The sequence below is a fragment of the Equus asinus genome, chromosome 20 (assembly GCF_041296235.1).
Source record: "Equus asinus isolate D_3611 breed Donkey chromosome 20, EquAss-T2T_v2, whole genome shotgun sequence".
Taxonomy (NCBI): domain Eukaryota; kingdom Metazoa; phylum Chordata; class Mammalia; order Perissodactyla; family Equidae; genus Equus; species Equus asinus.
The window spans coordinates 22415421-22441399 of NC_091809.1; the positions used below are offsets into that span (position 1 = coordinate 22415421).

A 25979-nucleotide genomic window follows, 5' to 3' on the forward strand; every position below is an offset into this window, starting at 1 on the left:
TTTTGGGTAGAAATCGACAAGCTGATTCTAAAATTTACACAGAAATGCCAAGGACCTAGAGTAGCCAAAACAGTGAATAAAAAAAAGAACAAAGTTGGAGGACTACTTGATTTCAAGATGACATAAATCTACAGGCATCAAGACAGTGTGGTCTTAGCATATCGGGAGACACATTGATTAGTGAACAGAGACTCCAGAAACAGACTCACACTTAAACAGTCAAATGACTTTTGACAAAAGCACTAAGATAATTCAATGGGGACAGTCTGGAACAACTGGTGCCGGAAAAACTGAATATTCCCATGGAAAACAATGAACTTCAATCTTACCTCATCCCTTACACAAAAATTAACTCGTGTGGCCAGCCCCGTGGCTTAGTGGTTAAGTTTGTGTGCTCTGCCTGGGCAGCCTGGGGTTCACTGGTTTGGATCCTGGGTATGGACCTAGCACCGCTCATCAAGCCATGCCGAGGTGGCATCCTACATAGAAGAACTGGAATGACTTACAGTTAGAATCCACAACTGTGTACTGGGGCTTTGGAGAGGGAAAAAAAAATTAACTCGCAATGTATCATAGACATAAACATAAGCACTAAAGGCATCAATTTTGCTTAAACAGGGATTTCAACATATAGCCATAAATGGCCAGCCTATAGGGTTACTCCCAACAGACGTGTTGTCCAAACAGGACTCTGGATATTTTCTTGCCAGAGGATCCATGTCCCCACTGCCCCAGCTGCAGAGAAAGCTGGAGTCCGTCCACTCCTCCCATTTTATCCATTCTACCTCCACCGCCTTCGTGCTAGTCAGGCCATCCCCCTCTGCACCCTGGGCCACTGCAACGGCCCAAAGGGACTCCCCACCTCCTCTCCTTCCCTACCAGCCCAGTCTCCACCCTGCAGCCATGGGATTCTCCCGATTACAACCCTTCAACTGCTTCCCACTGTGCTCCAGAAAAAGCTCAAGATACTCACCACAGCCCACAGGGCCCTGCCCAGTGTGGCTGCTCCTGGCCTCCCCCTTTGAGCCACACAGGCCTTTTTCTGTCCCTAGGCTCTTTTCCTCTTTAGAGTCCTGGGACATCCTGTCTCCTCTACTCAGTGCCCTCCTCCTTTGGCTCTTGGCATAAATGCCTCTCCCTCAGAGAGGATGAGCTGACTTCATCCCAGGAAGTCCCCATGTTATGATCTCATTGCCCCCTGGGCTTTTCTTCCACTGCACTTCGATTTTCCTATCACGTGTCAGTGTGATCAATACGGGAGACAGTCAACTGAACTCATGGACTGTCTGCTCCACAGGCAGGAACGTTGCCGGCTCGGCACATCACTGGAGGCCTAGGACCAGCTCAGTGCGGAGCGTGGTGAGGGCGCTTAAGAAATATTACTTGAATGAAGGACAGAGAGCAAGGTTTGGATCCCACGTGCCCGTTTACTGCGCATCACATTAGGAGCCAAGGTTCAGAGAACTCCAGGTGGCCTGCTTTCACCGATTCCTCATAACCACCAGGGGAGGCGGGTGCCATTATTGTTTCCATTTTACAGGTGAAGACACAGACGTGTAGACGAGTCCCATAGACTTGCTTGGCATCCCCCAGATACTAATAAGGGAGTCAAGTTTGAAACCAAGATCTCTGCTCTATGCTTCAAGTGACTCACTCACCTTGGACGTGGGAAGACAACTGCTGACGCAAGTGTGGGACACACTCACCAGACAGTCGGTCTCTATTATTCTTTCAATGAAAAAATTTAAAGTATCTAGTACGTGGCGGAGGGGGGCACTACGCCGGATGCTGGGGATCCCTAGTGATTAAAACTGACAATATCTTTGCCATTTAAATTGAGGGGAGGAAGACAGCCGATCAAGAGGGTACCCAAGAAATGTGAAGGAAGGGGAAAAAGGAGGCAGTGATTAAACAGGAGGCGGTGAGTCAGCTGCGACCTGAGAAATGAGGAAGGGCAGGCAGGCCGGCCAGAAGCAGCGGGAGAGACAGTCACACGGGGTGGGGCCTGACCTCGGGGAGCGCTTGTCCGGCTGCGGGACTAAAGGTGACGCTGGCGACACTTTCAAATCACAGAGAAGAGGCCCGGAGGCGCAGGGCCTCCACACTTGCAACAAGGCTCTCTCCCGCACAGCTTTCTGTCTTGCCTCCAATGTCTTCTTCGCACGGGGCCTCCCCTGGCTGCCCCACTGAGAATGCCCACGACCCTGAAGTCGCCATCTCAACACAATGCATTTTCCCTCCTTCCCCTCTGTCTCCCCCACCGGATCGTGAGCGCCCCAGCGGCTGCGATGCGTCTGCTCGGGCCCCAGCACCTGCGCCTGGGCCACCGCAGCAGGCCAATAACCACGTGCTGAGCTAATGAATGGCCTCCGGTAGGCTGTGCAGAAAAGGCGGCCGTAGTCAGGCCCCGCCCGGTCTCGCCGGACGGGCCTCGCCACCCCCCCAACCAGGGATGCAAGCGGCTGCCCAGCCCGCCCGTGTTCATCCCCGGCCCAGCTTGCCCGCCTCCCGCCCTCACGCCAGCTTCCCGTCCTCGCTGCCGAGTCTCAAGGCCCCTCCGCCATCCTTTCCCCGCAGACCCCACCGCCACCCAGCCCCATCCCCCAATCTCCCACTGCCGCCGCAGTGGCGCCCGCTCTGCGCATGCTCGGCGGCGAGAGGACGCGCGGCGTGCGGAGGCCGGACACCCCGGGGCGCAGGCGCAGGACCGTCCGGGACCCAGTGGGGAGGCGCGTCGGGCGCGCAGGCCCTCTCTGGCCCCGCCCACCTCCCCCAAGCCCCGTGCGGCCGCGCAAGCGCGCTGGGAGCGGAAGGGCGGGCGCGCGCGCGCACGCGGCCGGGCGGGCGGCGGAAGCGGGAGCGGCCGGCGGTGGGGGGAGGGGAGCCGGCGGGTGCGCGCGCAGCGGGGGCGCGGGCAGCGTGGGGGGGCGGCCGAGGCGGGCGGGCGCGCGCGCGAGGCTTACCCTCGCTCGGCGGCGGTCTCTTTGTTTCGTGAGGAGAGGCGAGACGCCTACTCTGCCCCCGGCCCCGCGCGGAGGGGCGGGGGCGGCGCTGGGAAGGCGACGGCGCCGGCAGCTCCCGGTAAGGAAGGCGGGCCGCGGGGGGAGCGCGGCGCGGGGCCGGGAGGCCGGTTTGAATGGAGCCGGGGCGCCGCGGGGGGAGGGGGCCGCTGGTGCCCGGAGCGGGGCCGGGGTACGGCGGCGCCCGAGGGTCAAGAAGCCTGGCCGGGACGGCGCGCGCGGGGCAGGCCCCAGCGTCGCGAGGCCGCGGCGGCTGCAGTATCCGCGGGCCGGCGGGGTGGGGGCCCGGGCCGCGTGGAGGCCGCGCGCCCCCCGTGCGCGCTCTCGCCGGGGGCGCCGGACAAAGCTCGCGGCCCCCTCGGCTGCCCGGCCCCCGGTCGCCGTCCCCGCCGCGGCCGCGACAGCAGCCCGGCCTCGGGGCTTTGCTGGCTGCGTTGTCCCGGGTCCGACGCGAACGTTGCCTTTTTGGCGAGGCCGCGATCGGGGTTCGGGAGGAAGAACCCCGGGTGTGTCCAGCATCAACTGGACACGAGCATGAGCTGCCCTAAAATTTTATTTTAAAAAAGTCACATAGTCAATATTTTCAAGGAAAGAGAAATAACTGCCCGAATCTTGCAAGTAGTGACTTCAAAATGCTTGCCCTGAAGCGGGGGGGTTGGCAGCAAGTGGGGGAGGAAGCAGGGGGGAAATTGTTGGCTGTTGAAAGCATTGTTTTTATTTTGCATCCTTTCCCATTCCTCCCGGTTGATTTTCTAGATTAAGGCTGTTATTTAAAACGTGGACCTTTTGGGAGTGTGTTTTGTGCCGGGCTTGAAAACAACTAGTTTTGGTTCCCCCCCCCCCCCCCCCCCCCCCAGTGAATCCCTGGGGAAAGTAGGGAAGAGGTGTGAGAGCCACTTGGGAGGAATTTGAAACAAGTTTTCAGTTTGCATTGAGACAGGATTCGAGTTTGCATCCTGGCATCGTACGTCACTTGGCTGTGTGACTTTAGGCAAATAGCTTGACCTCTCTGAACCTCTTTGTTTCCTCTTTTGTGAAATGGGGATAATATCACCACGGGAGTTGGTGAAAGCCTGTAAAATGGTTCCTGGCGAGTGGGAAACAGTATTCTTACTGTCTGGTCATTGCTCAGCAAATATATGTTGAGTCCCTACTGGGTGTGAGATGGTTGGGGGATGGAGGCCTGTGGAACCCCTCCAGTCTTATAGGGGAACAGGCTGTAAATGTGGGGACCACTCCCCTCGCCCTGTCATTTAATTCTCCCTCCCCTCTCTGAGAGGACGCAGTGGATGCCCATGGGAGTGGAGGGACCAGAAATCAAGGAGGCTGCATGGAAGAGGGGGCCTTTACTCAGTATCAGGGAGGATGGCCTGGCTTGTATTTCCACCGCCCTGGACCATGTTGTTCGCCTCTGCTGTACGTGCCATCACGTGATGTTTTCCCATGTAGAAGTTACCCCAATTTGTAATTACGCATCCGTTCTTCTCGGGGGTGGGGGGGGGGCGGCAGCAGAGCTGGTGTCTCCCTGGCCTCTCACAGTGCACCCTGGGCCCGGCCCACGGTAGGCCCTTGGCGGACATCGTTGCACGAATGAGCAGGGGCCTTGGAGCATCGAGTGGACGTGGGTCTGAAGTGCTGGCGCAGGACTGGGGCTGGGTCGTGAGCAGTGGCCGTGGGTTGCTGCTGTGGGTTTCTGACTTCCCAGGCCAGCGTTTGCCACACCTCGTCCCCCCGGGTTGGGGGGCGGTTGGTGTAGGTGGCGGTGGGGACTTCTTGTCCTGGAATCACCTCTCAGCGTTCACGACCAGCTCTCAATCCTAGCTTGACCTCCGTGGAGGCACTGACCAGGAGGTCCCACATCCGTGAGACAGATGTGACAGTGACGCCGCTCCACACTCTTGTCCAGAGGGTTGAGCGAGATAACGTTGGACGAAGTTAACATTCCTCATTTTGTGTGTGTATGTATATTTCTAAATAATCTGTTTAAAAATTTATTACAGTCATTTGATATCTTAGGAAGCCCAGGTTTGATGTGCCAGTTACATATATTTTTCTGATTTTCTTTAAAATCAGTGCATACATAATTATGACAATAGTAAATGTTCCTCCATGTGCCACCTGAAGTCACTTTGTGTCCAACCTTCAGGAGACGTCGATCTTTTAGGGTTTTGAGCCGGGGGTGACGTCATCAGAGCTGTGGCGGAGGGCAGTGCCATGGTCTCCAGACTCTTTCTGTCTGTGGAAAGCACCCCAACATGTTTGCATCCTTGTTTATATGCCTTTGCCACTCTTGGTGGACCCTCAAAACACTGGGAGGGAACCCTAGCCCAGCTCGGGGTCTTAGCGGATGTCGCATGTGGGAACTTGGGAGGATAGGTATTTTGGGTGAATGTCTGGTGAGAACAGTGTTCTGCCAGTGAAGAAACTGAAGTCCGGGACGTTTCCTCACCAGGGGCTCTCCAGTCAACTGTCCAGGTTGGACTCCTGGCTTCTTCACTTTCCCTTTTGGGGCCTCAGAGAAATGGGGTGACAGTGCCCGGCCCGTAGTAAGTAGTCAGATGTGCCAGCAGATTTTGGCCTTGGTCATCGGGGCTGCCATGGCACAGCAGGACCCATTCACCCCGACCATAGACAGAACACAACGTGAACGGCGCCCCCTGGAGTTGTGCAAGACAAGGCCCGGCTGCGCATTCCCCGTTCACATAGTGAACCAGTGTGCAGTGAGTGCCCGCCACGAGCCGGCTCTGCTGGGGGCTGGGGGTGCGGCTGCACCCAGGCAGGCAAGGCCCTGTGCTCATTTGCTCATGTCCGTCTCCTCATTTGCAAAGGGGGACGGTAATAGTACCCAGCTCGGAGGATGGTTGCAAGGACTAAACAACAACGACAAAGTGACAAATGATGAATGCACAGCGCTTAGGGCAGTGCCTGGCATGTGGGGCTGAGCCCTTGGTAGCTCTTGTCATGACGGTGCCTGCAACACCCTGGCGGGGTGACATACAGAATCTATTTTTGCCCCCTTGCAATAGTTCTCTGTTTTCAAAGCGGGAGCAAAGGAATCAAGTCCTCCATTTTCTCCTTAATATTTAAAAATTGTGTGCTTTGCAATTTCACCATAAGGCGTTGGAAAGAGGGATGTATGTTTGGTGGCATGAGTTTTGAAAAATATCCAATGTTTGTTTTCTTTTTTTTTTTCCCTCACCTCCATAGGATGGGAGGTTTTTTTTTTTTTTTCTTTTTGGTGAGGAAGATTGACCCTGAGCTAACATCTGTTGCCAATCTTCCTCTTTTTTTTTTCCCTCCCCAAAGCCCCAGTGTGTAGTTGTAAGTCATTCTAATTCTTCTATGTGGGAAGCCACCTCAGCATGGCTTGATGAGCAGTGTGTAGGTCTGCACCCAGGAGCCGAACTGGTGAACCCTGGGCCGCTGAAGCGGAGCACGCAAACTTAACCACTCAGCCACGGGGCTGGCTCCCAGCCAATGTTCGTTTTCGGTTTCACATATTTCCCTCATCACTTGTAACTAACACTGGTGGAAGACTTAAGAGAGAATAAAAGTTAAAAAAAAAAAAAATAGAATTAAAGGGATGTGCAGAACCTGCTCTGAAAGGAAGGTGGCAGCTGCTGGCATGGTGGGGGCATGTCAGAGGGTGAGGGTGTCAGGATGGAGTCTGAGGCCAGCAGAGCTGCCGTTGCTGTCGGTTGCAGGTATCGCAAAGGAGGAGGGTTAGGCTTATTCAGACAATCGGTGACGTCTTGGTTGGAGTTTTCTGTTAGCTGTATGCTGCTGGTATTAATTCCTCAGGCTGTGGATTGTGGGGTATGAGAAATTGGCCTCGAACATCTTCGTGGACAGGCCAGGGCCTGGAGGGCAGGCTAGTGTAGCTGGGTTTGTTGGGGGGTTAGACTTTGCAGGGCAGAGGGAAGAGAGGGGAGGCGTTGATTTCCCTCCAGTTCCCTCCAGGAAGGGGCTTTCTTAAGAACACAGGTAAGGGGCCGGCCCGTGGCCGAGTGGTTAAAGTTCCACATGGTCTGCCTTAGTGGCCCAAGTTTGCAGCTTCAGATCCGGGGTGCAGACCTGCTCCATCGTCAGCCATGCTGTGGTGGCACCCCACATACAAAGTAGAGGAAGCTTGGCACAGATGGTGGCTCAGGGTGAATCTTCCTCAGCAAAAAGAAAAGAAAAGAAAAGATCACAGGTCAATGGTAGCTAAGCATAAACCAGCCCTGGCCCCGTCCTGGCCTCTACGCCCCACACTGTTTTCCAGAGCTTCGCTTTGGGCCTGGGTTACTTTGCCAAAGGGCCACACGTTCATTTGTGACTGGGAACGCTTGTCCCTGGGAACAGTCTGAGTTGTCGCTCAGGCTGCAGGGCACCAGCCGTGAGTGTGGTGAAGGAGGACAGCCCCGCTTTTAGTAGCCGTGGCCTTCGCCGTGGCTCCCTGGGGTGGTTGAAGTTCCGCCAGCAGGTCGTACCCCACTGCTCAGGAAGCAGGTGGCCTGCGTGGCAGTTGCTCCCTCACCTGGTGCAGGCGGAGACTCAGAGCAGGGTTTGGTGTGTGCCACCCTGACCTGCCGCAAAAGCACCAGTAAAGTGGTGCAGGGGTTGGCCTCGTTGTCCTGATGCGGCGCTGCAGCCCAGGGTCCTCTCGCTACGCTCCGGGAGCTGCCTCCGATGGCCGCCGAGCAGAAAGACTGGAAGCAGGTGATTTAACCTCTCTGAGCAGAAAATACCCCGTTCCTCTCGTCGTCTCCCCAGTCGGCACCTCTATGGCAGTAGTGAACCGAGGGGGTGCGGCTGGGGCTGCAGTACAGCCCACTGGGCTCTGCCAAGCCTGGCTCCAGGGCCCCTGAGCCCCAGGGAAGGGAGACCTTTGATATGTCACACGGCATGTGCCAGCGGAGGCCCTGCTAATCACTTTGTCACTTGGACTCCTCTCCTCCTCTCACCCTCATGTCCATTCCATCAGCCTATCTGGAGAAATCTTTGAAAACCTTCATCAGACCATGTCACTGCCCAGCCCAGAACATTCCAGTGGTTTCCCATTGCCTTTCAGTAGACTCCTACCTCCTCACCCCTGTCACCAGTGATCTGTGCCCTGGCCCATGTCTGACCTCATCTGCTGCCACACCCCTCTCTCCTGCTGCACTCCAGCAGGGTCCCACCCCAGGGCCTTTGCACTTGCCAGTCCCTCTGGCCATAGGTAGCCATGTGGCTCCCATTTCACTTCAGGTCTCTGCTCTGTCCCCGTCACTGAGACCATCCCTGTCCACCGTGATTGAAAGAGTGCCTCCTGTCGACTGGACTGTTAACCCTGCTGGATTATTTTTTCATAGTACTTCTGCCCCCCGCATGACATCGGGTCCTGTTTGTGTGCTCGTCCCTGTCCCTCAGCTGTCAGTCCCACCAGGCAGGGACTTCATTGTTCTCTGGGGGCTGCTCGGCGCCTGGAGCCCTGCTCAGCACAGTCAGTGCTCGGCTGGCATGGCGGTGGCTGGGCGGGCCTGTCGCAGGTGATGCTTGACAGGTGTGGGGGCCGCGCCTCCCCGCCCACCCTTGGCTGCTCCCATACTTTGTGCGTGCCTCTCGTGGGGCGCTTCTCTCCAGCCCTCTCCACGGGCTGGTGTCGAGGGTACAGCAGGCACCATGACAGCCCTGGCAGCGGGCTGTGACGTCCGTCCTGTGGGGCGGCCCCAGCCTCCACAGATGGGAAGAGTGGATCCAGGGTTCCTGTGACTTGCAGGCATGTGGACAGATTTGCCACACTGGTTACAGCTACCTGAGGTGTGTTTGTGTTGGGCTGACTCTGGATCACAGTCAAAGAGTTCGAAAAACAGCTGTCTAGTGGCTAGATAGGGTAGTGTTCGTATTCTCATGGTGTAGACGCTCCATCTCCCTCCCGGGTCAGAGCACGAACTCCCCAAGGGCAGAGAACCGGGTTGTTGTCAGGGAGGTGCTCTCCAGTGGTTTCCAGGGAGTGACAATGTTACAAAGGGTGGGAGCAGAGAAATCAATGAATAAAATGATACATAGTCCCAGGGCTAAAAATGATACTTGCTAACAGTTTGCCTCCTGCCTCCCAGGTGTAGGGAGGAGACATTGTAATTTACCATCATGACAGGTTTTTTCCTTTCTGAAATGTATTCCCTTTTAAATGTAGGGCAAAGTGTTGCTACTTAGTTATATTGCGAGGAAAATGCCACAGAGCAGCCAGAGTTGGGGGAGCGCCTTTTCCGGATTGATTAAGCCATTTCCACACTTTCCCTGAGCCCACAGATGCCCCACCCCTCACGGCCTTCCAGGTTCACCATCAGACCAGGCGTGGAGGGTTTTCTTAATAGAGTATTGGGTGTGTGTTTGGGAGGGTCTCGTTTTGTAGGGTTTCTTTAAAATTTTTTTTTTTGATGGGGAAGATTGGCCCTGAGCTGACGTCCATTGCCAAGCTTCCTCTTTTTGCTTGAGGAAGATTGGCCCTGAGCTAAGCTCCATGCCAGTCTCTCTCTATTTTGTATGTGGGACGCCACCACAGCATGGCTTGATAAGCAGTATGTAGGTCCGCACCCAGGATTTGAACCTGTGAACCCCGGGCAGCCGAAGTGGAGCGTGTGAACTTAACCACTACGCCATCGGGCGGCCCTTCCTTTTGTAGTTTAAATGTAACGAACAGGGCTGGTTTGGCAAGGCTGTCCTGCACGGACACCTCTGATGGTTGACCGGTTTGAGCACCCTGCCGTGACTTGACCGCAGCATTGTATCTGCCCATGTGACATGTCTGTGAGCGAATTTCTCCACACCCAAAAAACAAAATAGCAGATATCCTGGGGCCAGACTGCAGTAGAATGCTGGGTTCAGGCAAGATGAAAACAAGACAAACCCATAATCCCAGCAGGGAGATTTCCCACGGTCCTGATTGTCTGTTAGCTGTCTGTCCCGTGGCAGTGGCTGGCCATTGCCGTCCTCTGTGATAAGAGAAACGCAAAGAGTGGTATGAAAGCAGAAACTAGACCTGTGGGCCTCCAGCACTCTGGTTCCGCATTCTAACATCGACAGATGTTTCTATTTTAAATGATCATTTTGATGAAGTTGAAAGTTGCATGGGAAATAATGCAGTCCTAAATCCTTTTTGTCTTTCTCTTTTATTTCCATAAAGGCACTTCCTGGGCATCCTTGCTGGGTGTTTTTCTGATCTAGGTTCTTTTCTTACAAAGTGTTTTTTAAAAGTCTGATGACAAAAGTAATAGATGTTTATTGTCACAAACATCCCCATCTGTGATGTGGAGAGTGCAGGCTCCCCGTCGTCTGCCTGCAGACAGAGCTGTGGCACTGCCACGGTCATTTGGTGCGTTTTCTCTGGGCTGGTTTCTGTGCTCACTTTAGCACACGTATGTTATTATTATCTTGAACAAAGTGAGGCTCAAGCCAAGCGCAGCTCTTGTTCATGCTGCTGTCTTTCCTCGGCTTCATTTTGGACCATCCTCCATGTCCGTGTGCATGGAGCTACCTCATTCATTGTTTAATTTTAATTTTTTTTTTTTTTGAGGAAGATTAGCCCTGAGCTAACTACTACCAGTCCTCCTCTTTTTGCTGAGGAAGCCTGGCCCTGAGCTAACATTGTGCCCATCTTCCTCTACTTTATATGTGGGATGCCTACAGCGTGCCAAGCAGTGCCATGTCCGCACCTGGGATCCGAACCAGTGAACCCTGGGCCACCGAGAAGTGGAACGTGTGAACTTAACCGCTGCGCCACCGGGCTGGCCCCGAATTTTAATTTTTTTTTTGGTGAGGAAAGTGAGCTAACATCCGTGCCAGTCTTCCTCTATATTTTGTCTGTGGGATGCTGCCACAGCATGGCTAGATGAGCAGTGTGTGGGTCCGTGCCTGGGATCCAAACCTGTGAAGCCCCGGCTGCTGAAGTGAAGCACATGAACTTAACCACTACGCCACCAGGCCGGCCCCCCCGCCCCCATTCATTTTCAGAGGTGCCACGACTTTTGCCGCATGGATCCTGTGGCAGTTCTGACTGCTCGGCAGTTGGGGTGCTTCTCAGAGAAATCGAGGTGACATGGCCAGGTCACTTGCAGACCCTTGTGCGCCTGGAACCTGGGAGTCTGTTTTCATCTCGAGGCCTCCTGAACATCTTCACCTTCGGCTTTTCAATTCTTGCCTTGGGGTCGTTTTATTTCCCGTTACTGTCCTGGTTCCAGGCTCCGCCCTCTCCTCATGGAACTTCCCCCGAAACACACCGACCCACAGCCACGTGCGTCTTGCTTAGGCTCCCGGACAAGGACACATGCGCTGGTGGTGATACTGGTTTGGCCTCTGCGTGCCCTTGTCCTTCGTATTCCTTGTCTGCTGAGGTGGCTGTCTGGTTTGAGAAGGGTTTCAGTGTTGTTGGGGAGTCCAGGCAGCGCCACGGGAGCCCCCTGAAATCCCCAAGGCCTTAGGATGACCTTGGGGACCCAAGGAATTTGCTGAAAATGCCAGATCTTTAGTTTCCTGTATAGAAAGGGTAGGGGTGTCTGGTGACGGGGGAAGAAGGGGCCAGAGAGAGGGGCGTTCCTTGCCTCCCATCCTACCTCTCCTGAAATTCCAGGTGGAACCTATCCGGCCCTCCTGGGTGGGCGTCTCCCTGAGCGCGGTGGTACCCATCCCGCAGCCTCTGCAGCTCTCCGCAGGGCCTGGCCCACCCCCCGCCCCTCAGGAAGGGTGACGGCTGAAAGGAGCTTGGTGATGACTAAGACACCGCCTGTGTGGCAGAGGGACCCAGAGGGCAAGGGAGAGTTTGCAGCAGCCCAGATCTTGCCCATCCATTGCCAGGCTGGACCTCGTCACTGTCAGCTGCTCGTCGTGGGCCGTGGCTGCACAGGTCTCGGGCAGCCGCTGCTTCTCCCCTCAGCACAGCAGCCTGTGCCACCTCTGCCTTGGGGTACAGCAGCCTGGGATCCCCAGCGAGTGAGCGAGCCCTGCGGGACACGAGCATTCCTTGAGGTCTGTCCCATGGGAGGCTAAGTTTAGGAAGCGGATTCTCCAGAGTGGTTACCCGTGTGGCCAGGTTGCTCATCTCTCTGGGGAGCAGAGGAGCGAAGGACTTAATCTACGTGACACTTCTAGGACAGTGGTGACAATCAGTAAGCAACTGCTCAGTCAGCATGGGGACCTTGATTTCACCGACAGTGTGGTGGCGCTTCCTGCCTCTACGGGCCTCGCATGTGTTGGCTCGAGTGATGCTGGCTGTGACCCTGAGGGTCGGACGGCCTCAGCTCCAGCCAACAGAGGAGGGTAGGTCACTCATCCTGCATCATGTCGGTGGCAGGTGGCAGTCTGCGCTCGGAGTCTGGGCTGCACTGCAGCAAGTGGCACTGTGGCGGTGGCCTGCTGACCCGCCGTGTGGCCTCTGAGCCTCAGGGACCCCTCTGTTGGCCGGCCAAGGATGCTCCCTCCGTGTGGAGTCGGTCCGGGTCCTCACCACCAGCGGGCCCTCAGCCCTGCTTCCCTCTCCGGCCGGGTCGTGCTCCCTGTGGTTTCTTTGTGACTGGTACATCCTCAGCAGGTGTCCCTCACTCGGAGGCAGGGGCAAGTGACAGTCCCCCTGGGTTTTCAAACAGCCCCTCTTCCTCTGTCCCGTGACCTGGAGGTAGGAAAGGAAAGCTTGTTTCCTCTGCTCACACTGCTTCTGATGCTGAACCTGTGGGTTTCCCACACCACGCGATTCTCCAAGTTTCTGTGGACGTGAACCGAGTGTGCAGCAGTTCACTTCTGCCACTAACTACCCAGAGTTGGTGCAGACCCCACAGTGAAGGGCTCGGTCCCTTTGGACTTCCCGGGGCCCACGTCAGACGCCTGTCGCAAATAGTGGGCCCTCAGGTTCCCCACTCTTCTGTCTAGCTTGGCTGCATGCCAGGGGCTCCCACAACCCCCTCCTCAGTTTTGATGATTTGCTACAACAGCTCACAAAACTCAAGGAGACATTGCCTTGTGTTTCCTAGTTTGTTATGAAGGATACGGATGAGCAGCCAGGTGAAGAGGTACAAGGGCGGCGTCTGGAGTGTCCCCACTGTGGGAGCTTGTGTCTCCACGGGCTTGGGGTACACCACCCTCTGGGCCTGTGGATTTGTTCACCAATCCAGAACTTTCTGAACCCCATGGTGTAGAGTTTTCATGGAGGCTTCCTCTCATAAGCACGATGGATTAGCTCCATCTCCAGCCCCTCCTCTCCCTGGAGGATGAGGGTGGGGCTGAAAGTTCCAAGCTTCTCACCATGGCTCTGCCCTGGTGACCAACCCCCGTCCTGAAGCCATCCAGGAGCCCGGCAAGAGTCGCCTCGTTAAAACAGGACGCTCTTGTCTCCAGTCACCCGGCAAATTCAGAGGGGTTTTGGGGCTCAGCGTAAGACACTTCAGTCACCCCATCATTTAGGAAGTTACAAGGGTTCTGGAAGCTCTGTGTCAGGAACTGAAAGCGGAGACCGAATCACTGTTTCTTACCACGTCCCAGGTAAACAGAGGTTTCTTCAGCGGACCCCACAACCGTTAACCATAACAGAACAAACATGGTAAGTTGGACGTCGTTAAAATAAAGAACGTGTCTTCATCCCAAGACCCCATTTAGAGAGCGTGAAGGCGAGCCAGCCTGGGAGACGGTAATTGCGGCCACGTTTCCCCAGGAAAACCTTAGTGGAGACGGAGCGCCTTGACTGGGGGGCTCAGTGGCCGGTCCTCGTGTGGGAAGGTGCTCATCTCCATTAGTCACAGGGAAATGCAAACTAAAGCCATGAAAAGAGGCGATTATACACTCACCAGACGGTTACAGGTTAAGACTGAGCACCCCAGGGTCGGTGTGGATGTAGAGCCCCCAGAACGCCCACCTGTAGCTGGGGCGGCGGGCGTGTAGGGCTGTGCTCCTGGTGTGGAAAACTGGCAGCGTCTCCCAGAGCTGAATTCACGTCTGCCTTAGAGCAGCGTTTCCACCCCGGACGCCCCAAGAGGAGGAGCACCCACACCACTGAGTGACACTGTTCTCAGCACCTTTGTGCGCCAGCCCAGACCTGGTAGCATGACGTCCATGAGCAGGAGCACAGTCACATAGAGGAGGAGGAGTGACTGATGTCCCCAATAACATGGATGGGCCAGACGACAGTACTGTGTGGTTCTCTCTTCAGATGCAGTTCCGTGACAGGTGCGACTGATCTGTAGCAGTCGTCGGACAGAGGTCCCCGGGGAGGGTGGTCCTGACTGGTGGGGGCCCGGGGCCTCCTGGGGTGGTGTGAGTGCCGTGTCTGCTCTAGGAGTCGTGGGCTGTGCCTGCAATCGGGGCCTGAGCTGTGCCACAGCCTAGTGCAAGTCAGTGCAGTGGGACTTCCCTCCTCTGCACCGTGCCGAGGACCGAGAGCCGGTTCTGTTGTGCCCCCCACGGACGGTTTGCTTTGTGCCTGCACTTTTTGGGTCCCCTTTACTGTCACTCCCCGTGTGTGTCTGAGCTTTCAATCCGTTTACTGACAGTGGCTCTGCACACTTACCTGCCTCGGCGCAGACTGCAGCTTCACAAGCAAATGCAATTTAAATAAGCGCGTCGTGAAACCCCGTGCTTCTCAGAAGTGGTCGTTGCTGGATTTCGGCACGAAAGTTTTTTTCGATGCCCTCTCGTGTGTTGGGTGAGCTTCTGTATGTTGTGATGAAGTTCACGCTTCTGTAAGCGGAGGCACTTAATTCTGGAGGCACCACGAGGTGTGATGGAAGAAGCTAGAAGAGGGTCTGACACGAAGTGTGAAGTGACACGAAACCTTCAGGATGCTGAGCCATCATTCCAAAGTCACTTCCCAGTGTCTGTGTGTCAGCATGGCCGCCTTTAGAGTGGGAGGTGTTGCTCCCTGGGTGGCGGGATTGTATTTGCTGTCAGTGTCACTGGCTTGGCTTAGAGCCCGCCAGGTGAGAAGGAAACCACAAGCCGCTGGATGCTGCATGATTCCTTGAGTATTTGCAGGGCATCGGCCCTCTTCCCACCTTGCTGTGGTGCTCTGTGGCCCCAGAGGGGAGCCCCGAGGAGCCGTGTCCCCCTCCCGGCCACAGCCGTGTCCTCAGACGTGTCACTTGACTTGCCACCTGTGAAGTGTGACTGCAGGTGTGTCCTCCCCGGGGACACAGCCCTGGACCAGAGGTTTCAGACTCCAGAGTCAGCACTGTAGTGAGGGAAGTTGGGGGCCCAGGCCGATGGGACCCGGCAGCGGCTGGGGATCAAGCAGGATCCTTTTTCTGTAGCAAAACGTGTGACTCTGCACGTGGAGCTGAGTCAGATCCGACTGTGCTCCCAAATGAATTTGCCTTGAATTTGTTCTTTTTAAAGTGTGATTTACCCTGAGCTTATTGGGTTTGGGGTTTGCGGGGCGGGGCTTGCGAGCAGACGCCAGTTGCCAGCGCCCCTGGGGTTTATTTAACGTCCAGCACGGAGGCTCCAGGAGCTGCGGAGGGAGTCGGGGACGCCCAGGGGCTGGTGGGGCGCCCTCGCACGCTTGGCCTGTTCCTGGCTGGGCCGCTGTCCCTTCTGTTAAGGATTGGCTGGAGCGCCGGCCAGCGGTCCCTGCCCTGCTGAGGTTTCTGATCCTCTGCCCCAATTATTTAGTCAGAAAACTGGAACAAGGAAGTGTGGGCTTTGATCTCTTTTCCAGGAAAATATCCCCACCTTTCAAATGCAGTCTTTTTTTTCTTTTTTTTAAGATTGGCGCCTGAGCTAACAATGTGGCCAATCTTTTTTTGTTTTTTCCTGCTTTTTCTCCCCCAATCCCCCCAGTATATAGTTGTGTTTTCTTTAGTCGTGAGTCCTTCTAGTTGTGGCATGTGGGACGCTGCCTCAGCATGGCTTGATGAGCGGTGCCAGGTCCACGCCCGGGATCCGAACCAGTGAAACCCTGGACCACCGAAGCGGAGCACGTGGACTTAACCACTCGGCCATGGGGCTGGCCGCAAATTCAGTCTTTTTTATTAATCAGGAGAATTAAAAATGTTCCTACACTTGAGGAATTTATCCTTACAACCAGAAGTGCCCAGTAAAGTTTAGGGGCAAAGAGATTCCTTCCAAAAACCAAAAAGGCCACAGAAACAAAAACCAGATTTGTGACATGCCACTGAGAGAGGGGCTTTTAAATAACTCAGGATGAATCAGGATGAGGGAACGCCGTGGAGCCGCTAGAATTCGTGTTTTGAAGACTATTAAATGATGAAAATGATCATAGGTGTGATGCTGTGAAGAAAAGCTCGCCTAGAATGTGCTGAGTAATTCTGTTGAGTGTCTGTCTGTGCGTGGAACAGCCTGGAAGGGAGGCGCTGACTGTGGCGGGGTCCCAGCAGCAACCCAGGGCAGCTCTCCATCCTGAGCGCCTGCCGGGGTGGCTGGCTCCATCCTCACGGCTCTGGGGGGCTCTGAGCACCTGTGAGGAGCCCCCACCCTCCCCCCAACGCCTCCCCCTGCCCTCCTGTTGGGCGCATGGAGGCCAGGACTCCGTGGGGCCGCGAGCAATGGGGCTCCGTGTCCCATGCGATGATGGCTGGTTTGAAGATTCCGTGTTCTCTCTGTGTTTTCCAGATTTCAGCACTGAGAATGTATCACTCCCTCCTCGTAGAAGAGGTTCTTAACCTAAAGAGCATTGTGTTTAAGGCCGCATCTGACTGCCCAGCAGACTAAGGGTCCCCTCAACGCCGCACCTTATCGTAGGAGCATTCATAAAGTGCATCTGCTCACCATCCCGGCAGAGCGAGCTTAATTTATCAACATCGCCGGATGCTTTTTAGCTTATTCATGGATCTTGTGGGCCATAGTTCTGGGGGTCCGTCCTTAGCCTACTGCGATGTTGGTCACACTTTAGACTCTGCAGTATCCCTCTCGAAGTAGCTGGGATATCGGGGTGCTGTTCTTATGTAATACTTCTCTGTGAACGAGCCTGCTTTTTAAACTTAAATGCACTTATTTCAAAGGAAGCTTGGTCTCACTGCCTTAAAGGAAAACCAGCGTCACTTGCCGTGAGTCTGTGTCTGGGCTGAATTTGGGAAGGCCCACTCCCATGCAGGCCCAGCCTGCTGCACAGGCTTCCAGCCTCGGTCCTGCTCTGCTTTTTTGTTGGGTGGGAATGTGAGCAAGCATTAGAGCTGCGTGGACCTTGTGAGCAGAAAGCTAGTAGGGGAAGCGAAGCCCCAGGTGGGGCAGTATCACCTGGGCCTGATCTGTGCCCCCCCCCCCCCCGCCTCCGAGTCCCTCCCCTCCCCAGGGACTTGGATCTGGTTTCATGTGCCTGATGTGTTACCTCCACCCAGAGGAATGGAGGAGAAAGGTTTGGGTGGCAGAGGGTCACGTGTCAAAGACACCAGCTCCCCTTCAAATGGGTGCTTCTGACCTGACCGTGCGGTCATCCCGCGCCAGCCCTGACCCGTCCACCTGATGGCCGTGACCCCCAGACTGACCGGGGCTTCTTTCCAGCAGGAGACCACTGTCTGCAGCTTCCGTGAAGATGTCCACTCCAGACCCACCCCTGGGCGGAACTCCTCGGCCGGGCCCTTCCCCAGGCCCCGGCCCCTCCCCTGGAGCCATGTTGGGCCCCAGCCCTGGTCCCTCACCAGGTTCTGCCCACAGCATGATGGGGCCCAGCCCAGGGCCTCCCTCAGCAGGACACCCCATCCCGACCCAGGGGCCTGGAGGGTACCCTCAGGACAACATGCACCAGATGCACAAGGTAGGGAGCCCTGCGCCCCTCTCCCCTGCGCGCCTTGCTGCCCCCAGCCCTGCTGCCGGGGGTGGCCTCTGGCCTGAGGGCCTCCTAGCTGGAGGTGGCCTGCGGAGACCTCCCCTTGGCCTGGCTTGGCTCACACACCACCCCCGTGCCCACCGCTCTGACCAGCTGGCTCTACACCATCAGAGGCAAGAGGCCGAGGGCACGTCCTGGGCCCTGCTGCGGGCCAGCCGCCGGCCCCGTCTCCTGCACCCAATTCTCCGTGGGCGCTGTGGTCACGTGACTCTGAAGTGCGCTTTGATTCATGCCTTAAATGTCTAAATCCCTAACAGAAGGCTTACGGGGCATGTGGTCCTCCACGCAGGCTGCTCTGCGCTCCCACGTAACTCTCACCCTCTGCCCCGCTCCGTCCTGCAGCCGCTTCCCACCGTCTGACCACTTAGCTGAGCTGAGCAGGGTTGCAGATAATTTTCCTGTCTCTCTCTGTTCCTGGGAGGTGGTTGGAGGAAACGAGGTCGTACCCTCTTCTATGTGTTAGCATCTACAGGAAAAGGGGACACTTGCAAGCCTCCGGGACCCTGGGAGGCGCCTGTGGTGGGAGATGTGGGCGGGGCACCTGCAGGGGGAGTGGGTCTGCCGACCCTCCACCCCGCTGCCAGGGCTGTCCACGTGTCAGCACCCAGTTCCACTGGCCGTTCCCCAACCCCAGCCGTGAGGTACAGGTGGGTACAGTGCTCACTGTACGGACGAGGAGCAGGGGCTCGGAGAGATGGCCCCTCAGTGGGGGGTGGCAGAGCCGTCTCATCGCTCCCCATGCCCCAGGCCTGGGCCGCCTCGGCGGCCCCCAGCACAGCAGGGCGGCCCCCACTCTCCCTCCTCCCGTATACTCCTGTCAGCTTCAGTACAGTATCCATCTGTCACTTCCCTCCTGGGAGCTCTTGATGACCCCCCACCCTTCCCTCTCTGCCCATTTTGTTTCTTCTTCCTGGAATCGTTCACACACCTTTGACACATACCTGTCAGGCGCCTGCCGCAGGCCTGGCCTAGCGTTAGGAGCCTTGGAGCGGGGTCTCAAGGTGGCGAGACACCCCTGCCTGCACAGAGCTCCACCCGCATGGAGGCAGGCCGGCTGGGCAGCACTTCCAGCCCAGGGAAGAGCAAGCGGAGGGCAGGTCCCACCCAGGGGTTGGGTCGGCACCCTAGGCCCCCTTCCCCTGCCCGTGCCGCTCCCCCTCATGCTCCAGCCAGGCCCCTCTTACTCCTCTTTCCTGGACCCCCATTAGACTGTAGGTCCCCAGAGATGTCCGGACATGGGCGTTAACCAGGGCCAAGCTGAGTGCCCGTGGAAGGGTCTGGGACAGTGTCCCTGTCACCAGCCGTTCCCTTAGGGGGAGTGCTGAGCCTCAGGAGGGACAGTCGATGTCGTCCTTCTGTCAGGGTCTGACAGTGCCTCTCAGGAGGGACAGGACAGCCTCCCTCCCAGCCAGCATGCGGGAGGCCCATGTCCAGTCCCAGCACATCTGACATTGGTACCATGCTCCCGGGCAGCAGTTTCTTTCTGTCTCCCTGATTTACAGCCCCCAAAGAAGAGGATCCCTGATCCTTCTTGTGACGATGAGCAGGGAGCCCCGTGTCCCTCACCAGGAGCTCATATCCTTTCCTGCTGGGGATTTGGCAGTCTGAAACTGCCTCCCTGCCCTCCTGGGGCGCCCCGGTCCAGCTGTCCCCTCGCCTCCGACCACCAGTCCTGCAGGCGATCACCCTCCACTGGGTGGCATTATTTTATGTCTCTGCTTTGCTGCTAAGTAGACGTCAGGACCACAGCTTGAGGCTAAGCCGCGTGGTCGTATTGGCGATTCAGTAAATGCCGTGGTGACGTTGGGCGGACATGTCAGTGACATTGAACTCCTCTCGGGCGGCGCTTTGCCCTGCCGCCTCTTCCCGCCCACCTTGCTGATCCTGCCTTGTCGCTCTCCCCTCGCAGCCGATGGAGTCCATGCACGAGAAGGGCATGTCGGATGACCCCCGCTACAACCAGATGAAGGGGATGGGCTTGCGGCCAGGGGGCCACGCCGGGATGGGGCCCCCGCCGAGCCCCATGGACCAGCACTCCCAAGGTATTGTTTCGTGTCCCTTCCTTGGGGGTCCTGGGGTCATTTTCCTGATCGAACCTCCCACAGATGGATTCAGAGGGGACCAGGGAGCGTTTAGTCCCGTGGGAGACCCTGCCACGACGGGCTGTTGAGCTTGAGCTTTGGCTGTGCCCTGTTCAGGCCGCCTTGGCTTGGAGCAGCCCCAGAAAAGCGGACACTGGTGGAGGGGAACCGTGTTCAGCACCGGGTGTAGACTAGGGCTGGGCAGGGCAGCTCCTTGGGCCACCCAGGAGCATATTGGCAGTGCACGCTCCCGGGCCCCACTGCAGAGCAGCTGAGTCAGAAGCTCGGCCTGGGGCCCCGGGCTCGGCCTTAAAGCCTTCCAGAGGCTCTTCCCAGGGGGGAGGTTTGGGGAGTGGTGGAGTCGAGGGAGTGGAAGCCCTGGGGCCCCACAGGGAACGGAAGGAGGGAGGGGGCCTGGCCGTCCTGAGGGCAGGAGGGCAGTCCTGAGAAGGCCTGGATCTGTGGACCATCTCAGCATTGGCCGTTGGCATCTTACTCTGAAGTTGGGCCAAACCAAACCAGCCCCGCCCCCACTGGTCAGGCTGCAAGTGGGTGCCCTCCAGGTGCCTCGGGGTTGAATCATGAGAACGGAGTGGTTTGGCTGTCCCCTGTCTCAGGATAGGAGCTGGTGTAAGCCCGGTGGGAAGGCTGCTGTCGTGGCCTTAAAAATCACTGCACTGTGCTGCTGAGTGACCCCAGGACCTGTTTCCCTGCAGGTTACCCCTCGCCGCTGGGTGGCTCCGAGCATGCCTCCAGTCCGGTTCCAGCCAGCGGCCCGTCCTCGGGCCCACAGATGTCATCTGGGCCCGGAGGGGCCCCGCTGGATGGTGCTGACCCACAGGCTTTGGGGCAGCAGACCCGGGGCCCGACCCCGTTTAACCAGAACCAGCTGCACCAGCTCCGAGCTCAGATCATGGCGTATAAGATGCTGGCCAGGGGACAGCCCCTCCCTGATCACCTGCAGATGGCCGTGCAGGGCAAGCGGCCCATGCCCGGGATGCAGCAGCAGATGCCAACACTACCTCCACCCTCTGTGTCCGCCACGGGACCTGGCCCTGGCCCTGGCCCCGGCCCCGGGCCTGGTCCTGGCCCAGCACCTCCAAATTACAGCAGGCCTCACGGTAAGGCCCGCTGTCCACAGCCCGGCGGGGGGAGTGGGAGGGGGGACGCGGGGTGAACTGCTAGCGTCTGGGCAGCAGTGTCAGGCAGAGCTGGCTGCCATTGTGGTGAACGCTGTTTCTCCAGCCGCCCTCTCCCCTGATGCCACACGGAGGGGCTTCTGGGGGTGGCCCCTGGGAGGGCTGCCCAGGGCAGTGGTTGCAGGTGCGAACACAGGATGCATTTTCTCCTCTTGTGTGTTTCTCCCTGTGTGTAGGCATGGGAGGGCCCAACATGCCCCCCCCCGGACCCTCAGGTGTGCCCCCGGGGATGCCGGGCCAGCCCCCCGGAGGCCCTCCGAAGCCCTGGCCTGAAGGTACGTCCCTTGGTCTCGGTGACACATCTGTGCCCTGAGTCCCGTCACGAGCTTGTGCTGTGCAGACCCTGAGATACGCCTGGTCAGAGAGAGAGGGCCAAGGACAAGGCCTCGCTTCTGTCTCCTGTCTTCTTGGGGTCTCACCTGTCCTTGGTCGCTTCCCAGAGGTTCGGGTTTGGTTCCAGTCTGCGATTCCTGCCTCCCCTTGTCCTGTGGGTCTTGGTGATCCTGGGGTGTCTTTAAAACCAATGACAAGCAGAGAAGGATCCAAATGAGCTGGTCTCTGTGACTCACACGAGGGGCCGTGAGAGGCAGGGCGTGAAGGACGCGATCCTTCGGGACACGGGGAGGTCGCAGCAGACCCACTTCCCTCCTGAGAAGACGCCCAAGGCCGTGGGAGGCAGGCAGGGTGGCAGGGCGGCTCAGGGCTCCGTCTGACCGTGTGCATTCTGTGCTCAGGGTACAGCATAGTGGGCAGTAGGTATGTGAGGGCCACGTCTGTTGGGACTCATTCGTCACTCTCTTGGAGCCTGAGTTTTAGCGATGGGCATTAACGAGCTAGCCACTTAAACAGGATTTGGTTGGAAACAAGGTAGATGGAAAAAAGTGCTGGTCCGGTGAGGCCACAGCCCAGAAAGACCAAACCCGGGTGGGCTGTGGCTGAGCAGACTTGTGAGCCAATGCCTTGGATTGTGGGGGCTTCTGGGAGGGGCTACGCAGGCTGAGATCTAGAGGGGGCTCGAAGCCCGAGATCCCTGAGTGACAAGCTGCGTGGCAGCTCAGTGGGAGGGGGCCAGCGCAGCCTCGCAGCCTTGAGGACAAGTTTGTCTGTCCCTGGGGCAGTGAGCACCCAGCAGGCTTCTCATTTGTACCTGGAGTTGAACCAGAACTCACCGCTGTGCCTGTTTGCCTCCCCCCAGGGCCCATGGCGAACGCTGCTGCCCCTACGAGCACACCTCAGAAGCTGATCCCCCCCCAGCCGACGGGCCGCCCCTCGCCCGCGCCCCCCGCCGTCCCGCCTGCCGCCTCCCCTGTGATGCCACCCCAGACGCAGTCACCGGGGCAGCCGGCCCAGCCCGCCCCCATGGTGCCGCTGCACCAGAAGCAGAGCCGCATCACGCCCATCCAGAAGCCGCGGGGCCTGGACCCCGTGGAGATCCTGCAGGAGCGGGAGTACAGGTGAGGGCGCCAGTGCCGCTCCAGGCCTCCCCTGGGCCAGCCCTGACACACGTCAGTGTGGTTCGCAGCTCTAAAGGCCACCAGGGTGCACCACAAGCAGTCACCCTCCCGCCTCTGTCCCCAGACTCCCGGGTCCCCAGTTGGTGTGTATCCTTCAGAGAACTGCCGTCTGTTTGTAGGTAGGCAGACAGGTACAGGTGGCCGCATTGTCCCCGAGTGGGGCATGACGTGTGCACTGTTCCTCCTTCAGCGACGTGTCTTGGAGAGCATCACCCTCCGTCCAGAAAGAGCTCCTCTCTCCTTTCTTCAGGCTGCAGGGCGTTTTGCCCGGTGGCCATACCGCCATTTAGTTAGCCGGGCCTGGCTGAGTGGGCGTCAGGTTCTTCCTGATCTTTCGTTCAGACGGCATCGTGGTGAATACGCTTGCATGTCTCTCATTTCACACGTGTGTGTGTGCACACAAAACTAAAGCCCTGGAAGGGACGGGGGCCGAGCCCGGGAAGTTGTGTGGATTCTGCGCACCCGCCCTCAGCGGACGTCGCACGGGTGGGGGTGGACTGAAAGTGCCATTCCTCCTCGCCAACACCGCGTGTCACCCAACTTTGGGCACGCCAGCCCTGAAACGGCGACTGTTCGCAGTGGACCCCTCTCAGACATCGCTAGCTGCTGGCCGCTTTGCCCAGGTCTCCTGGGTGCCAGGCGCTGGCGAGCCGCCTGGCGCACCGCAGGTCTGTACCCCTGTCCCGCACTGCTGGGGCCCTGAGATTTGTCCCTGAGCACCTTCCCTCCCTCCACTTCCGCACTACCTTCGTAACCTCCTTGCTTGGGGCCGGCCTCCCTCGGTCAGGGTAAGGGCCGTGCCTCGTTCCCGGATGGCCCCAGATGCAGCATGTGGCCTGATGACCGTCTCCAGAGGGCTCTCCACTGTGACGGGCCCCGGAGCTCCAGCCTCTGTACCCGGGCGCCCCCTCCAGGCCTGAAGTGGCCTGTCCAGATGTCCTCATGTCCGCCGCTTTCCCCTCCTGTCTCTGTCCCCATGCATCTGTCAGCCAGCAGCTCAGCGGGCCACAGACCTTACAGCCCGTGACCCTTGCTCCCCCTCCCTCATCCTCTGTGTCCCCTTGGTGAGCCCTCTCTGCTCCCCTCTCCCCACCCGGGAACATTGCCCTTGTCCCCACTGTTGACCCTGCCACCTGGTCCTCACTTCCTCCCGGCTCCCTGCTTGCAGCCTTGTCTGTGCGCGGTTTCCTAGACAGCAGTTGGAAGTCTCTTTGCAGTTAACTTGCGTTAGATCTCTTCCCCGGGTCAAATCCTGCTGTTGGCTTCTCATCATCCATCCAGTAACCTCTTTTTTCTTTGGCCCCTGCCCAACGCTGTGTCCTCACTCACCCTGCTGTCACTGTTCATCTTTCTTTTTTTTTTTTCTCCCCAAAGCCTCACTACATAGTTGTACATCCTGGTTGTATGTGCTTCTAGTTCTGCTATGTGGGACACTGCCTCAGCACGGCTTGATGAGCAGTGCCAGGTCTGCGCCCAGGATCTGAACCTGCAAATCCTGGGCTGCCAAACCAGAGTGCGAACTTAACCACTACGCCCCTGGGCCAGCCCCTCTTCTTTCTTTTCATTCAACAGACTCGACTTGTTTCTACCCCAGGACCTTTGCACAGGCTGTGCATGACTCTGTGCTCATTTAGGCCTCATTGCTGAGGTTACCTCCTCACAGAGGCCCTGCCCACTCTTCTCCCCTTCAGCTCCCTCCTCAAAGTACTTGCCACTCTGGAATTACCGTAGATATTTAATTTTTTCACTCCCTTATGGCCCGTCTTCCTGAAAAGACTGTTAGCTCCATGGGAGTAACAAACAGCCCTGTTAGTCCTTTGATTGCTGAGGCTGCACCCCTGGAACGGCCCCTGGCACACGGTGGGCGCTCAATAACTACATGTGGAAGGACTGAATAAGGGCATTAGGCCATATGAACTTAAGACCAAGCTGTAGGGGGCCGCGAGGTTTCTCCCCCATTTATAAGTGAGGCCCCCTGAAGCTCATGGGCCAAGTAGATCCCCAGGGCTGGGATGGAGACCCTGGCCCGCCCAACTCCAGGGCTGCCTTGCACTGCTAGCATAAGCCAGCAGCGCTGCCCTCTCAGTGTCCTGTAGGCTGTGTCTCCGGGTCCTCTGGGGCCGTGCCTTCTGTATGTATCCCGCGTTGTGGCTGCCGTCCTTCTCAGAGCCGTCGCCTGCCTCCTGACCAGCGTCTGCCTCCCTCAGGCCTGGATTCTTCTGAGGCTCCGGCTTTCAAGAGAGGGAACAGGGGGTTCCTCGTAAACAGAGACCTCCCGTCACCTGTCCTCTTTCCCTCCCCGCCCCAGGAGAGGGAGCGGGGGCCTCCTCGTAAACAGAGACCTCTCGTCACCTGTCCTCTTTGCTTCCCCGCCCCAGGCTGCAGGCTCGCATCGCACACCGCATTCAGGAACTTGAAAACCTTCCCGGCTCCCTGGCCGGGGATCTGCGAACCAAAGCAACCATTGAGCTCAAGGCCCTCAGGCTGCTGAACTTCCAGAGGCAGGTGGGTGCGCGCCGAGGCTCTGGGAGGGCCCTCTGCCGCGGCTGCCTGGGCTCCGAGTTGCTTGCCGGGCCCTTATTAAGTGGCCCTCGGCCGTAAAAGCAGCCCTGCCCTCCCACGCTCATGAGCGCGCTGTCCCCTCCTCTCTCCCCACATCCTGCACCGTGGTGGGACGTGCGGGTTTTGTGATGAGCAATTGAGGGTCTCCCGAAGACGGCAGTTGCCAGCTTGAAGGGGCAGACGTGAGAGGGTCTGTCTGAGGGCGCTGCACTCGTGACTGGCCCGTGAGAGATGTCCTGTGTGTGGCTGAGGTTAAGGCTAATCTGGAGGGCTGCGAGGGCCTTCTGCTGGGTGTCCAGAAGCAGCTGTCCCTGGCCATGCTTGTCCCCGCCCACGGTGCCTCCCAGTCACCCTCCGCACAGGCTTTTGTGCTTACGGCTTTTCGAACCGACCTGTCTGGAAGCAGCGGCATGCTGCCTAGCTTGCGCTGCGTCATCGTGCGTGTTGTGTGGATGAGAGAGGCGTGCACACGACCACTTTCACCTCTTTTTGCTTCCTCCAGCTGCGGCAGGAGGTGGTGGTGTGCATGAGGAGGGACACGGCCCTCGAGACGGCCCTCAACGCCAAGGCCTACAAGCGCAGCAAGCGCCAGTCCCTGCGCGAGGCCCGCATCACCGAGAAGCTGGAGAAGCAGCAGAAGATCGAGCAGGAGCGCAAGCGCCGGCAGAAGCACCAGGTGCGGCGCACCGGGGTGGTCACGGCTCGCCCCCTGGCGGGTCTGGTCTGTGTTCCTTCTAGGCGCTAAGGATCCGTTAGTGGACAAAACCAAGCGGTGGGGGGAGACAGGCCACAATCAGATGCTCATAACAGCATGTGGG

General features: G+C 57.9%; 2 protein-coding genes across 22 annotated transcripts in view; one reads left to right on the forward strand and one right to left on the reverse strand.

The window, feature by feature from the left end:
* LOC123278671 (transcription initiation factor TFIID subunit 4-like) overlaps window positions 1-3623 on the reverse strand; it is a 30124-nt gene extending 26501 nt beyond the window's left edge. Inside the window, exon 1 of the mRNA XM_070492043.1 lies at window positions 2964-3623. Coding sequence (XP_070348144.1) covers window positions 2964-3539 — 576 coding nt within the window. The 5' untranslated portion in view covers window positions 3540-3623. The remainder of the gene's footprint in view (window positions 1-2963) is intronic.
* The window catches only part of SMARCA4 (SWI/SNF related BAF chromatin remodeling complex subunit ATPase 4), an 83950-nt gene continuing 60912 nt past the window's right edge, over window positions 2942-25979 (forward strand). For 14 of the 21 annotated variants that reach the window (XM_070492021.1, XM_070492022.1, XM_070492017.1 and 11 more), the window contains exons 1-8: window positions 2942-3081; window positions 17481-17733; window positions 19715-19847; window positions 20603-21007; window positions 21262-21360; window positions 22281-22539; window positions 24978-25104; window positions 25664-25837. In XM_070492021.1, coding sequence (XP_070348122.1) covers window positions 17512-17733; window positions 19715-19847; window positions 20603-21007; window positions 21262-21360; window positions 22281-22539; window positions 24978-25104; window positions 25664-25837 — 1419 coding nt within the window. In that variant the 5' untranslated portion in view covers window positions 2942-3081; window positions 17481-17511. The remainder of the gene's footprint in view (window positions 3082-17480; window positions 17734-19714; window positions 19848-20602; window positions 21008-21261; window positions 21361-22280; window positions 22540-24977; window positions 25105-25663; window positions 25838-25979) is intronic. The other 7 variants (XM_070492030.1, XM_070492031.1, XM_070492029.1 and 4 more) reach the window with 1 other exon arrangement.